Source organism: Lithobates pipiens, unplaced genomic scaffold (assembly GCF_037356315.1).
Source record: "Lithobates pipiens isolate NorthernLeopardFrog02 unplaced genomic scaffold, aLitPip1_a1.2 Scaffold_8, whole genome shotgun sequence".
Taxonomy (NCBI): domain Eukaryota; kingdom Metazoa; phylum Chordata; class Amphibia; order Anura; family Ranidae; genus Lithobates; species Lithobates pipiens.
Window position 1 is genome coordinate 452,560,395 of NW_027507903.1, and position 12,984 is coordinate 452,573,378.

Sequence of the window (12,984 nt, forward strand, 5' to 3'; positions counted from 1 at the left end):
GAGCTCAAGATTATTTATTTTCTTTCACTGGACTTTTGCACTGTTCTAAACCATATAATGCTGATTTAAAAAAAAAATCCAAGTCAAATGTATTCATTCATTTAAAATGAATTCTTTAACTTATAAAACATATTTTTTTGACCCTCAATTACTTGCAAGGAATATGATGCGACCCTCATATTGAAGAGTTTGAAGACCCCTGCCCTAAGCATCTTGTTATTCTTTGTTAGTATCAAGGCCACAGGTTCAGGTTGTAAAGGTAAAACCTTTATAAAGACGTAGAAATCATAAACAACAGCTCCATACTCATGGAAATGTATGATTGTGCCATTTTAGTTGTATGATTTAAAATGGGCCATGTGAGCATAGCCTAAATTAGTACCAATGATGACCTATGAGAATAGGGTGTGGGCTGCACTGTTTGCACCCAACTGCTTCCATGAACAGTGCCAGGCAAACAGGTGGGTGCGTCTGCCTCATGTACGCTATTTGAAAATAAAGACCAGCATGAAGCAGACCCCACCCACTTGTGCGCAGCTCATGGACACTGGCCCAAGCCATTTAAAGGAGCAGAAACAGGAGGCACTAAACACTCTGAAGGTATTTACCAAAATTGCAGCAGCCAGAATCTGGAGTAGTTGTGCATGGCAACCAATCAGCTTCTATCCTTCATATTCAAATATTTAGGCTGCATTCAGATGGCCAAAGAGCAGTGGCCAGGGGTGGTCACAAGCAGGAATCAGTAGATTCTTGCTGGCAGTTGTAAACCCTGCCTGCATACACTATGTTCAAACAGCTGTAGCTGTCAGCGGTGGCTGTCAGAATTGTAAAAATCTATGGCTGGCACCACTGCTGTTAGCATGTAGCCACTCTTGTAAGTGGATACAAGCAAATAGAACCTCTGACCAACCCTGAACGCAGCCAATGCACCTTCAAGGTTGTTGTTTCTGCTGGGTTTTGGACACACACAAACTGACTATGGCTAATCCACCACTTTATATGCAGCCGTAGCACAGAGTGGTGTGCGTCCTGAGGTGGCGTTTATCTGCCTCTGAATGCAGCAAAATATCTGCTCTTTGGCTGTCTGGATGTACCTAAACTGAAAAAGCTGAAGATAGAAGCTGGTTTGCATGCACAACTGCTCCAGATTCTGTCTGTTCCAGTTTTGCAGTCCTATTTTATGGGTGCAGAGGTAGTAAAAATGTTTAGCTACACAGGCATCCCATGTTTACTAATGCCTAATTTTATTTTTATTAACAAAGTACAGCTATCCTTTAAATAAAAGAGGCCATAACCACTGATTTTGGTTTTAATCTGCTGTACTTCACTGTAGGGTTGCCACCTGTCTGGGATTTACCCAGACAGTCTAGGTTTTAAATCATGTTTCTGGGTCTGAAACCCAGACACATTATTTCAACAGGAATGTGGTTCGTAACAGGGCTTGACAGGAGGGCGAGAGGGCACTATGTGCACCGCATTCAAAGTAATTAATTAATAAGTAATTCAAAGTAATTTCTCGACAAAATAAAGCATTGAGACATGGATGGATGGGTGGGTTTGCTTGAAACATTAAAAATGCATTTAAGTTCCATTTTAATGCTTTTTCTGTGAATACGAAAGTGAACTGGTGGCTTATAGAAACTTTCTCTTCATGTACAGTGATAAAGAACAACCAATGCATCATTCCTAAGTACCACCCCAACTTCTGGGTGGAGGGTCGGTGGAGATGCTGCTGCCAGACAGAGAAGATGGCAGGGGGATGTGCATTATACGACCCCAGTATTGGCTGTAAGTACCATTTTGTATATAGATTGTGCTGTCGATATGCAAATTGAATGGTTAGTTTGATTACAATGGTTGCTGATGTAAATTTTACTTTATCTATACACTTTAATTTAGAGGCAACACTTTACCTAAATTAAATTTACAGCAATTTGGACTAAATACTGTATTAGACCAATGCCTCACAACCCAGAATATTCTATTTGTCTTATAAGAAATGTTATATAACTGGGATGGGGAATTGTTATAAATGTTGTATATAGCCCTACAAAACACAGTGCACAGTCCACATGGGCTTTGCTGCTTAACTGTAGACAGGAAACTTTATAATAGAGACATAGAGCGGATCATAGATGCAGCTACAAACTTCTAAACACTGCCATTTACTGGTTGAAGAATATATCTCTACTAAATACTGATATTGATGTAGTTGTTGCATAAAATGCAAATCTGTATTCCAACACCCTCGCTCAATAACTACTGCTTAAATTAGTCCCATCTCAGTTATATAAATTTTAAAGCTTGTCCAAGCTTCTGATTCACTTTTGTTTCTCATGGGTTGGAAGTCTTTGCATCTCATCCAATGAATCTGGCTCTGGTTTTAAATCTATGTGAGCAACATAGGACAGACATTTGGCTGGGATTCTTCTGGCGGATATCCTGATTGAAGCTTCTTGTGGCCTGGTTTCTTCTTTTACAGTATTGGATTATCTGCGGTAATTTAATTTTTTTTGTCACTTTGTTGCTTATCTTTATGTGACACTAATGTGGAATTTCCCTCATTTTGTGTTTATGTTAGTTTGTGAAATTTTGAATATACTGCAGTTTCATCAATAATTATACTTCCACTGATGGCTAACTTGTTTGCATCTTGGTGTAGAATTCTGTATACCTTTTGAGATTCACTGTATCCCACGAGTACACCTTCCTTTGCACAAGGATGTGGGATGTGCAAAATTTTTTAGATGATTCAGATTTGGGCCTTTTCTATTCCACAGTTCATGGTTGATTTCCTGGTAGTTGATTTTGGAGATAGCATGCGGTCATAATTGCCTCCCCCCAGTATGTGGTTGGCATCAAATAGCATAGTCCTTCTACTCTCACATAGAGTATGGTTCATTCTTTCTGCAAGCCTGTTTTGTTCCCAGTTGTATGGTACAGTAGTTTAAAATATCATGCCATGCTTTTTTAGAAGTGCCTGTGTGTATTCAGTTCCATTGTCTGTGCGCAAGACACTCAGCATTTTGTCAAATTTGTTGCTTACTTAAGACAAATACTGTTCAAGTTTTTCTGGTACTTCACTTTTGTTACCTGGAGTAATCATCTATAAAAGTGAAAAAATACCTCTTCTTTCCTGGAGTAAGATTTTCTATTGGACCGCAAAGATCTGAATTAATTAAGTCCTGAAGTTTTTTTTTTTAGCTCTGCTGTTACTGCTGTTGCTTTGGAAAGGCTTTTATTGTAAAATTTCCCTTTGATACAGCTGTTGCATTTCATTGTTTGATCACATGGCCTGATTTTTATTCCACCTGCATAGTCCTTCTCAGTTAATTTCTTTATTATGTCAGGACTTCTGTGCCCCAGTCGTCTATGCTATGTATGAACACAGTTTGAATGTTTTTCTTCCTTGGCAGTATTAACCACCTCACTGCAGTTCAGCTCATACAGTTAATCTTTAATTTTAGCATTTGCAAGCAAGATATACCATTTTGTGATGGCATAACTGTCATCTTGGAAGGTCACTACACTGCCTTGTTTTGGAAGCTTCTTCACTGACAAAAGATTTGTTTCAAGAGCAGAGACATAAACAATATCTTTTCACAGGTATCTTTCTGGTGACACTAAGGGAAATAGGACAGTAAAGAAAACTGTCTCCTATTCCTTCTAATTCCATTATTTTCCCATTGGCTGTGGTGTTTTTTTTTGCTTCACTCCGGTTAAATGAATAAAGACATTTCTGTAATTTGTCATGTGGCTCATAGCTCCTGAATTAATACACCATGCCTGCAAAGATGAGGTGCGATTTTTGGATTGAAAAACATATTCATTATCTGAAGAAAAATCTGTTTCTTCCTTCACACTTTTGGCCTTTTGTAGTTTAGTTTGTTTTTGCATTTTAGCTTTCCAGATTCTACAATCTGCTTTTAAACAACCTTGTTTATTGCACAGAAAAAATTCACGTGTTTATTGTTGCACGTTACTGTTTTTATTCCTGTTTTTTGTCTTTAAAGAAAACAAAAACACTGTCACTTTTAATTTCTGTTTTATGGTTATATTCATCCCCAAGCTTGCCCTTAACTTCCAATGTCAGTTAATCATCTAGACGTGCATCAAGTGTTGTGACAAGTGTTTCATAACGTTCTGGTAAGCCACTAAGTATTAGTGCTGCAAAATGAAAATCTTTTATGTCTTCTCCTATGCCTCTCAGGCGTACAACCATTTCCAAGGTGTGTCTTATGTAATCCCTTATTTCCTGGCCTTTCATCAGCTTGGTTTGATACAGCTTTCGAATCAAATACGGTTTATTTCCGAGATTAGCTCTTTCATTGGTCCTTTTGTAATCCTTCCCACGTTTCTTTAGCTGTTTCACATTTACATATATATATATATATGTGATCTGATCATCTTCTATGCTAAGAGAGAGTGTGCTCTGAGCTTTTTGGTCTTTTGCTATCCACTCATCTGAAGGATGTTCTGGCCTGACATCATTGTCACATTTCCACGTACCCTTTCTTATTACTAGCATTTTCAACTTGAATTTCCGAGACTGATAGTTCTGGTTTGTCAGATTTGCAAATGAAAACTTTTTTTCAGTTGTGTTGCTGGCCATTTTCTTTTATTCTGCTGCAGTCTTCTTTCTGTTGCTGTATCTTGCTGTAGCAGGTTATGACTTGGCTATGACTGGGTTCTCAGCTTTCTCCGGGTGGGTGTCTGGGCTATATCTGGGCCCATAACCTGTTACAAATTTTGTATATAGCCCTACAGAACAGACAATCCACAGTCCACATGGGCTTTGCTGTGTAACTGTAGTCAGGAAACTTTATTATAGAGAAAAGACATAGAGCATACCATAGATGCAGCTACAAACAAATAATCACTGCCATCTACAAGTTGAATAATATATCTCTACTAAATACTGATATTGATGTAGTTGTTGCATAAAATACAAATCTGCATTCCAACAAGAATCCTGATACACACTTCCCTGTACCCTTTGGAGCTCAAAAATTGGATCCTCTTTGGATCCTGTATTATGGATCCTGTATGGCCTGGAATTGCATGGGTTGGGTGGGGGTGCCTATAATCTGATATATACAGTGGACCCAATGCTCTGTCATCTAGTGGATCTATTTAATAGTTCACAGTGCTCTGAGCAGGTTAAGATTATCCACTAGACAGAGCAAATTGTAGCATCTGATCCACCAAATCACTGTAGAGTGAATTTGCCGAGAGTCACCTATTAGACATGTGCACTGACAAAAAATGTGTTCATATTCGTTTTCATTTCATTCGTTTTTTTGCTTTTTTTGGAAATTCAGAAAAATCGAAAATTCGGAAATTCGAAAAATTGGGAATTCGGAAATTTCAGGAATTTTCACATTTAGATTTTTCAGATTTCCGAATTTCAAACTGCCATATTTTCGAATTTTCAGATTTTCGAATTTTCAAATTTCCAAATTAAAAAATTTCGGATTTCCGAATTTTCGGATTTCCGAATTTAGAATTTTCGGATTTCCGAATTTTCGAATTTCCGAATTTAGAATTTTTGGATTTCCGAATCTTCAAATTTCTGAATTTCGGATTTTCAGAACTCCCAGTTTCCGAATTTTAAAATTTGGGAATTCAAAGATTTGAAAGTCCAAAAATTTTAAAATCTGAAAAAAAGAAGGAAAATCAGTTTAACTAATAACTAACTATTAAATTAACGAGTACAAATTTATCGGAAGTTATGAATTATCTGAAATAACAAATGCCACATCTAAACAAATGGAACAGAACAAATTAATAATAAATAATTAATAATAAACAATTAATAATAATAAAAAGGGTTAATTATTATTATTAGATCGTTCCGTTCCATTTGATTAGATGTAGCATTCGTTATTTCAGATAATTTGTAACTTCGGATAAATTTCGTACTCTTAACGTTCACTAACAGAGAAATTTGAAAGGGAATTCCAATACCTTTTCTGAAAATTCGGAATTTGGAAAATCCGAAAATCTGAAATTCGGAAATTCCGAAATTCGAAAATTCGGAAATCCGAAAATTTGAAATTTGGATGTTTGAAAATTTGAAAATTTGGAAATCCGAAAATTCGAAATTCGGAAATTCAAAAATCCGAAATGTCAAAATTCGTAAATTTGTAATTTCAGAAATTCGTAAATTCGTAAATTTCGGAAATTCATCATTTCGCTAATTTAGAAATTCGGAAATTTTGGAAATTGAAAAATTCTGAAATTCTGAAATTCTGAATTGACGAATTTGTCAAAATTCATTAAAAAACTAATTCGGAACTAATTGCACATGTCTATCACCTATCACTCTTCATAGATATTGATCTTTTGCCAATAAATCTTTACACAGCAAAACTTTCTAAATGCCTTTAAATAAAATTTTGATGCCAAAGTGTAAATTTCACACTAACACTACCCAAAATAGGCATGTGTACGTGTAATCTGAAAGGAGTTTTATTTCTTTCAATCTCCTCTGAAGTGTAAAGAAAAAATGTTTTGGCTATACATACACTTTTAAGGGCAATATTTAGGAAACAGTGAATCTGTCATTCATCAAACATTGCAAATCAATCTTGTGTGCCCCATTTGCCAGCTGTGCTTCCAGAACTGCTGCTTTATACAGTGTTACACACGTTTAGCATGTTGACCTTAGCAGAGTGTGATTCCTACAGACAGTGACATTTTGCCTGTACTCCTAATGTCTGTGGGCACCCTTATATAAAACCAAACTCTTCTGTGTACTTATTATTTAATTAGGTTCAATTTTACTTTATGTTATATTATCTCTCTGGAATTTTTCTTTAAACTTTTTTTTACTTATCAAATGTTTAAAAAATTGTGATATTGCCTATTTCGAATCCTTGTTACTGTAAACCATGTTTCAATTTATTGATACTTGCTTTTTCTTATTGATGTTCATGCTATACATATATACTACTATGTGAAATTACAATAAATACTTTATTATGAAAAAAAAAGACCAAACTCTAGCTAGGGTAAGAGTTAGAATTTCCATTAGGCTTCCTGTGCCTGTAACACCAATACACAACATAAAGGCAACAAGTTTTGACAGGCAGGAAGAACTATTTTTATTGTTGTTTGTGTCCCTTCTATAGGGATTTCCATCACTATTTATTCCACCAATAAGAGGATATCTAATTAAATGGGACACACCCCACTCATTAAGAAATTAAACAAGAAAAATGCATTTAGCTTAAGTTGGTCTTTAAAGTGGAAAAAAAAACATTAATTTCTTGTTTCAATTCACAAATTGTATATGCATTTTTGTGCAAGTACTGTATGTTCACAAAATGGGCACCAGACCTTTGTATTTATAAACCAACCAAGATCCTGCCCATCTGCAGGTTTTAGAAATGGTTTACTATGCCCATTGTAAAATGGAAGAGTAGTGGTGCGCTGTACATACAAATAGAATGCTAAATTGGTCACAATAAAATATAATATATACGACATGTATTGGTGATAACCTGACTAACACTGTGCAGTGATGTCACAGAATGCCCAAAAAAGGTTGTGGCCTAAAAATGAAATAAAATGATTGACGTGCAACAAAGTGCTTATCTACCAGGTAAACAGCAAGTAATAAGGATATAAAATCAGATGTATATAAACGAAATATAAAAATATCCATAAAAATTGCATGTAAACTAGAACAATAAGTCCAGGTTAATAGTGAAAAGCAAGTGCTGGCAATGATCAATCTTTGATCTGTGAAATAAAGTGCTTATCTCCCAAGTGACAGTACAAAAAGAAAAAAATGTATGAAATCGTACATATAAAAAATAAACATTCATAAGACAACATAGATTAGGGTGTCCATAAAAATTTCCTTTAACAAAATTTTGCAGTGCAATATATAGTGATTGTGTAGATCCAGGGAATAAAGTGCTGGTGCTGGTAAACCCAATTCAGAACAGTGCTGCTAGTAGTGGATGACCCGTGCAATCCTTCGTGCTAATTAAGTATATGGGTGTCCCCTTACCCTACTGCTGTAAGGTAACAGCATGAAATTATGTATCTTTTGGGTCCTTGGTGACCGTCCCCTTTGAGAGTCCTAGCGTGGTAGCCCAGGTCCTTGCTGGTGTCTCTATCCTGCCTACAGCCAGCGTTAGCGTCGCCTTTAAGAGCAACCTTAGGGTGTCCGGGATGGAGGGTCTCACCAATGTATCATAAGTGGAAATTAGAAAGAGGAGGGATGCCCCATAGTGTAGTATATCACAGCTTTTTATTGTTTAAAAAGATTAGGACAGGTACTCAAATTAATCTCAAAACAGTCAGGCAATGTAAAAAACGAGCAGCGATAAAAGATACATCGATGACGTTGTCATCCTGCAATGAAAGAGAAGCCATTTGTTCCTCTGAGGGATGGCTTGAATAGGCAGGACGGATGAGCATGGATAGGCACTGATAGGCGGCATGGATGGGCACTGATAGGCAGCACGGATGGGCATTGATAGGCAGCACAGATGGGCATTGTAGTGTAAAGTATTGTACGGATGGATGCCACTCAGTGCCAAACAATAATGTATTCCAATCAGTGATGCCCATTGTGGGCACTGATTGGCATCCATTGTGGGCACTGACTGGCATTCCTGGTGGCCTAGGGTGGCATACCTGGTGCTGGGAATGCTTGGTGGTCTGGTGGCATCCCTGGTGGTCCAGTGTGGGCATCCTCTAGGGGCTGCGCTGATAATCGATCAGCACAGACCCCCCCTGTCAGAGGAGCAGCCGATCGGCTCTCCTCCACTCACGTCTGACAAACGTGAGTGAGGAAAAGCCGATCAATGGCTCTTCCTATTTACACTGTGATCAGCCATAATTGGATACGGCTGATCACTTGGTAAAGAGTCTCCTTCAGAGACTCTTTACTGAGATCGTAGTTGCGGTGTGTCAGACTTACACACCCCAACAACGATTGCCGTGGGGCGAGCAGCGGCTTAATATCCTGATTACGTTATATTAGTCCAGTCAGGTTAAGGAAACCACTTTGCCGCCGTCATTCCGCTATATGGCGGGCGGCAAGTGGTTAAACAAAAAATTGGCATCTGGAAACAGTTTCCATTGTCGGTGACAGGAAGATGCAGTCTAATAAAGATGATCTGGATGCCACAATTGCTGTATCTATTGCATAACTCTCCAGTTTGGATATGCAAGAAATGGTTCAACAAAATTGAGACCCTTTTCAGGGAGCTAATATGGAAAGGGAGACAAGCTACTTTAAATAACACAATTATTGAGACTCTAGATGCGGACTCCTTCTGCTATAGGAACCCAACAATAAAAATGATAACTAAAATATGGAAAACAGTTAAAAATAGATGGGATACAATAAGTTAACTGAATATACCCCCTTTTGGAACAACAGCAATCTGCAGCAAATCCTCCTGATAGGAAAAGTTAGAGAATGGGAAATACACGGCATTAAAAGGCTGAGACAACTGTATGTTGGCAATACTCTTAAAAAATTCTCGGACCTGAGACGGGAATTTAACATACCGCAATGTTCATTTTATACCTACTTACAGTTGGGGCATGTCCTTGAAGCCCAATTTAGGATACAATACTTTGAATGGAATAAAACGCCCCTTTTTCAAAGTATACTCCATCTAGGCACAACTAAGGGTCTTAAATCTATATATGGACAGATAAGAAAAAAATCCAACACTGGGTGGAAACTCTGCAAGGAAAGAGAGAGATGGGAAAAGGATATAGGGGCAATAACACAGGAGCAGTGGAGGAGAATCTTAGAGATGGGACAGATGATGGCAATCTCAAGGAATTTGATAAGATGTGGAGGCTTTGGCTGGAAAAAATGGGTTCCCTTCTATAGAGTGAAAAACGCATAATAGAGCTGGAGAACAATCAAAATAGACAACTCGATAGGAAAAGGGCATACTAGATAAATTGGACGAAATAAGTTTTCTAATTTTAATAATGTAAACCATGGGAAATTAAAGAAATGGTTGAGAGATTTGATCTATGAATTCAATTATGAGATCATCTTTAGGGTAATAGGAGGGGCGCTTTTTTTATTTATTGAATTGTTAAGATTTGAAAGAAAATTGAAAAAATAATAAAGTTAAATAAAAAAAAAAATAGATGACAATAAAAATATAAAAACATAAATAGGCAACATAGGACAGTAACTATGAGCGGCATAAGCATTATCGCATTTCAAACGTTACTCCCGAATGTGTCATATGTCTGTTGGACCATCTTAGTGTACATGTCTGATCAGGATTATAGGGTGTTGGGGAGGGGTATTGTATGCCTGACCAAGATTATAGTTAGTGAGGGAAGCAAGGGATATTTCCCTTTACCTTTTGAACTGGTGGCAACTCTAACAATTCCCATGACTTTCTGTGCCATTGGTGAAAATGACAAACAAGGAAAGCAAAATAAATTGACAAGATTGGGGATCTGGGTTTTAGTTTCTTTGTTTAGGCCACAATTTATTTAACTTTTTTTTCAATCCAAACAGTAAATTAGAAAACAAACTTAAGCTGGACATACACATAAATATTTTCCAATCCATGATAAAGAGTGTGGCTAGAAAAATCTCCTATTGTATTGTGACAGTTGGTACCTGTGGCTGTTAGAATACCCTTACTGATTTACTTTTTTCTGCCCAACTCCTTTGATTTCTTAGTCAAAAATTGTTGAGCAGTGTAGTGTTGGCAGGACCACAGGAATGGTCTGAAATTCAAACTGTATATGACCAGTTTTAAAACAGAAAAATAACCACAAGACCCCCAATTCCATAGTTGCCAACTGTCCCGAATTTCCCAGGACATTCCCAGGATCAGGACAGGCTGTGGATGTTGGGGGCCAGTCTGTTTGCCGGGGGCCAATCTGTTTGCCAGGGGCCAGTCTGTGGATGTCGGGGGCCAGGCTGTGGATGTCGGGGGCCAGTCTGTTTGCCGGGGGCCAGTCTGTTTGCCGGGGGCCAGGCTGTGGATGTCAGGGGCCAGTCTGTTTAACACACAGAGGAATCTACAGCTGCACATTGGGGATAGTGTGGGCGGGACTGAAAGACACAGGAGGAACAGGGCCGGGAGGAGGGGAGCTGTTTTTCCTACTCTGCTCTCCCGTACGTGAGTGGAGTGAGGGGCGAGAGGGAGGTGGCTGGACTAGGCTGTGTAAGAGTGTCATAGACTGACACTTGGCTCAGCTTGCAGTCACCAGTCTCGAAATTTACAGGCTGGTTCTTTAGTCCCCACACACACACACACACACACATTGCTGGTGGAGTCCTTCCTGCAACTCGCTCTCCTCCCTGCCAATGAAGATGCAGGGGGAGGGAGCAGATCGGGCGGCCGCAGTTGTGTGCATTATGCACAATGTCAGCGAGCAGAGGGAGGGGGAGGAATCCCCTGCAGGAGCTGATTGGGGATGCTCTCCCTCTCAGCAGAGACTATGTTACGCCAGTGGCGGCCTGAGCAAGATGCGACTCATCCACTACAAATACAAGCAAAAAGTCATTTTAATTGGATAGGCACACATGGTGGGGCACAGTATAATGTTGGGGGTCAGGGCCCCTCTGGCCCCCCCTAGTAATGCCACTGGCAAGGAGGGGGCAGAGCAGAGAGCTATGACTGACAGTCTGCAGCTCTCTGCTCACAGAATTGGGAGAACCGAGTTATTGGCGATGTTTAATCACTAGGTTCTCAGTGTAGAGGCGCCGGGGGACAGATGCAGCATCCACCGAGGTAAATATGATTCTAAAATAAACAGAAATGCATACTTCTCTTTTAAAAAGACAGTTATTAAGCATTGCTCACAAAGCCATGTATAAAGCATTGCTCACAAGGACAGATATACAGTAAAGTAGAACTCTTTTATAACTGACTTTGTAAGAAATGCATTATATCTGGCTTTATAACTCACTTTGTGAAAAATGCTTTAGAACTGGCTTTGCAATACCTAAAAAGACAGTTATTAAGCATTGATTACAAAGCCAGGTATAAAGCATTACTCTTTTATAACTGACTTTGTAAGAAATGCATTATATCAGTTTAGTGAGAAATACTTTATAACTGGCTTTGTGAAAAATGCTTTATAACTGGCTTTGTAGTACTCACAAAGCCAATTATAAAGCTTTGCTCACAAAGCCAGATATAATGCATTTCTCACAAAGCCAGAACAGTGTGGGCAGGTGGGGAAAGTACAGAGTGGGCAGGGGTGTGCAGTACAGGGTGGGCTGGAGGACGCAGTGCAGAGCGGGCAGGAGGACAGAGTGCAGGTCGGGCAGGAGAGTACAGTACAGGGTGGGCAGGTGGGTATAGGGCAGGGCAGGAGTGTACAATACAGGGCAGGCAGGAGGGCACAGTGCAGGGTGGGCAGAGCAGGCAGGAGTGTACAGTACAGGACGGCAGGAGGGCACAGTGCAGGGCGGGCAGGTGGGTACAGTACAGGGCCAGTAGGTGGATGCAGTGCAGGGTGAGCAGTTGGGCACAGTGCAGGGTGGGTGGGGAGGCACAGTACAGAGTGGGCACTAATGTATAATACAGCACAGTTCTGACAAGAGGGAGGATATGGAGGAGGGAGAATACAGCAGAGGCTGCACCTCCTCCAAGCTCTCTGTTTGCTGCTGTCACCTCTGTCCCAACTTTAGTGTTCACTGTAGGAGTTCACTGCCAAGCTGCCACCACCCTGATCCCCCCTCCCCTTGTCCTGGACCTGAGCATTCTTTTCTGCTCAGGCCCTGTCTGTGTCTCTTTTCTGACCTTATCCCAGGGGAGCATTCCATCAGGAAACTTGTTAAGGATGCAGAGCTTTGTGACCTGGAATGGGCATAGTATCCAGGAGTAATGTGACCATCTGCAGGGCAAAGGTATACAGAACTCCTGTGTGCAGCTCCAGGTGCTCTGCTCTCATGCCTCTCGGCCGAGGGGGGAGATATGTCACACCCTTATCTGTCACTTGTCCACTTAGCCTGGCCGGTAT

At 39.6% G+C, this 12,984-nt stretch overlaps 1 protein-coding gene across 1 annotated transcript in view; it reads left to right on the top strand.

Annotated features, from left to right (window-relative positions):
* Nucleotides 1-12,984, top strand: part of ITK (IL2 inducible T cell kinase) — a 112,746-nt gene that overhangs the window by 35,038 nt on the left and 64,724 nt on the right. Inside the window, exon 4 of the mRNA XM_077468402.1 lies at nucleotides 1,660-1,788. Coding sequence (XP_077324528.1) covers nucleotides 1,660-1,788 — 129 coding nt within the window. The remainder of the gene's footprint in view (nucleotides 1-1,659; nucleotides 1,789-12,984) is intronic.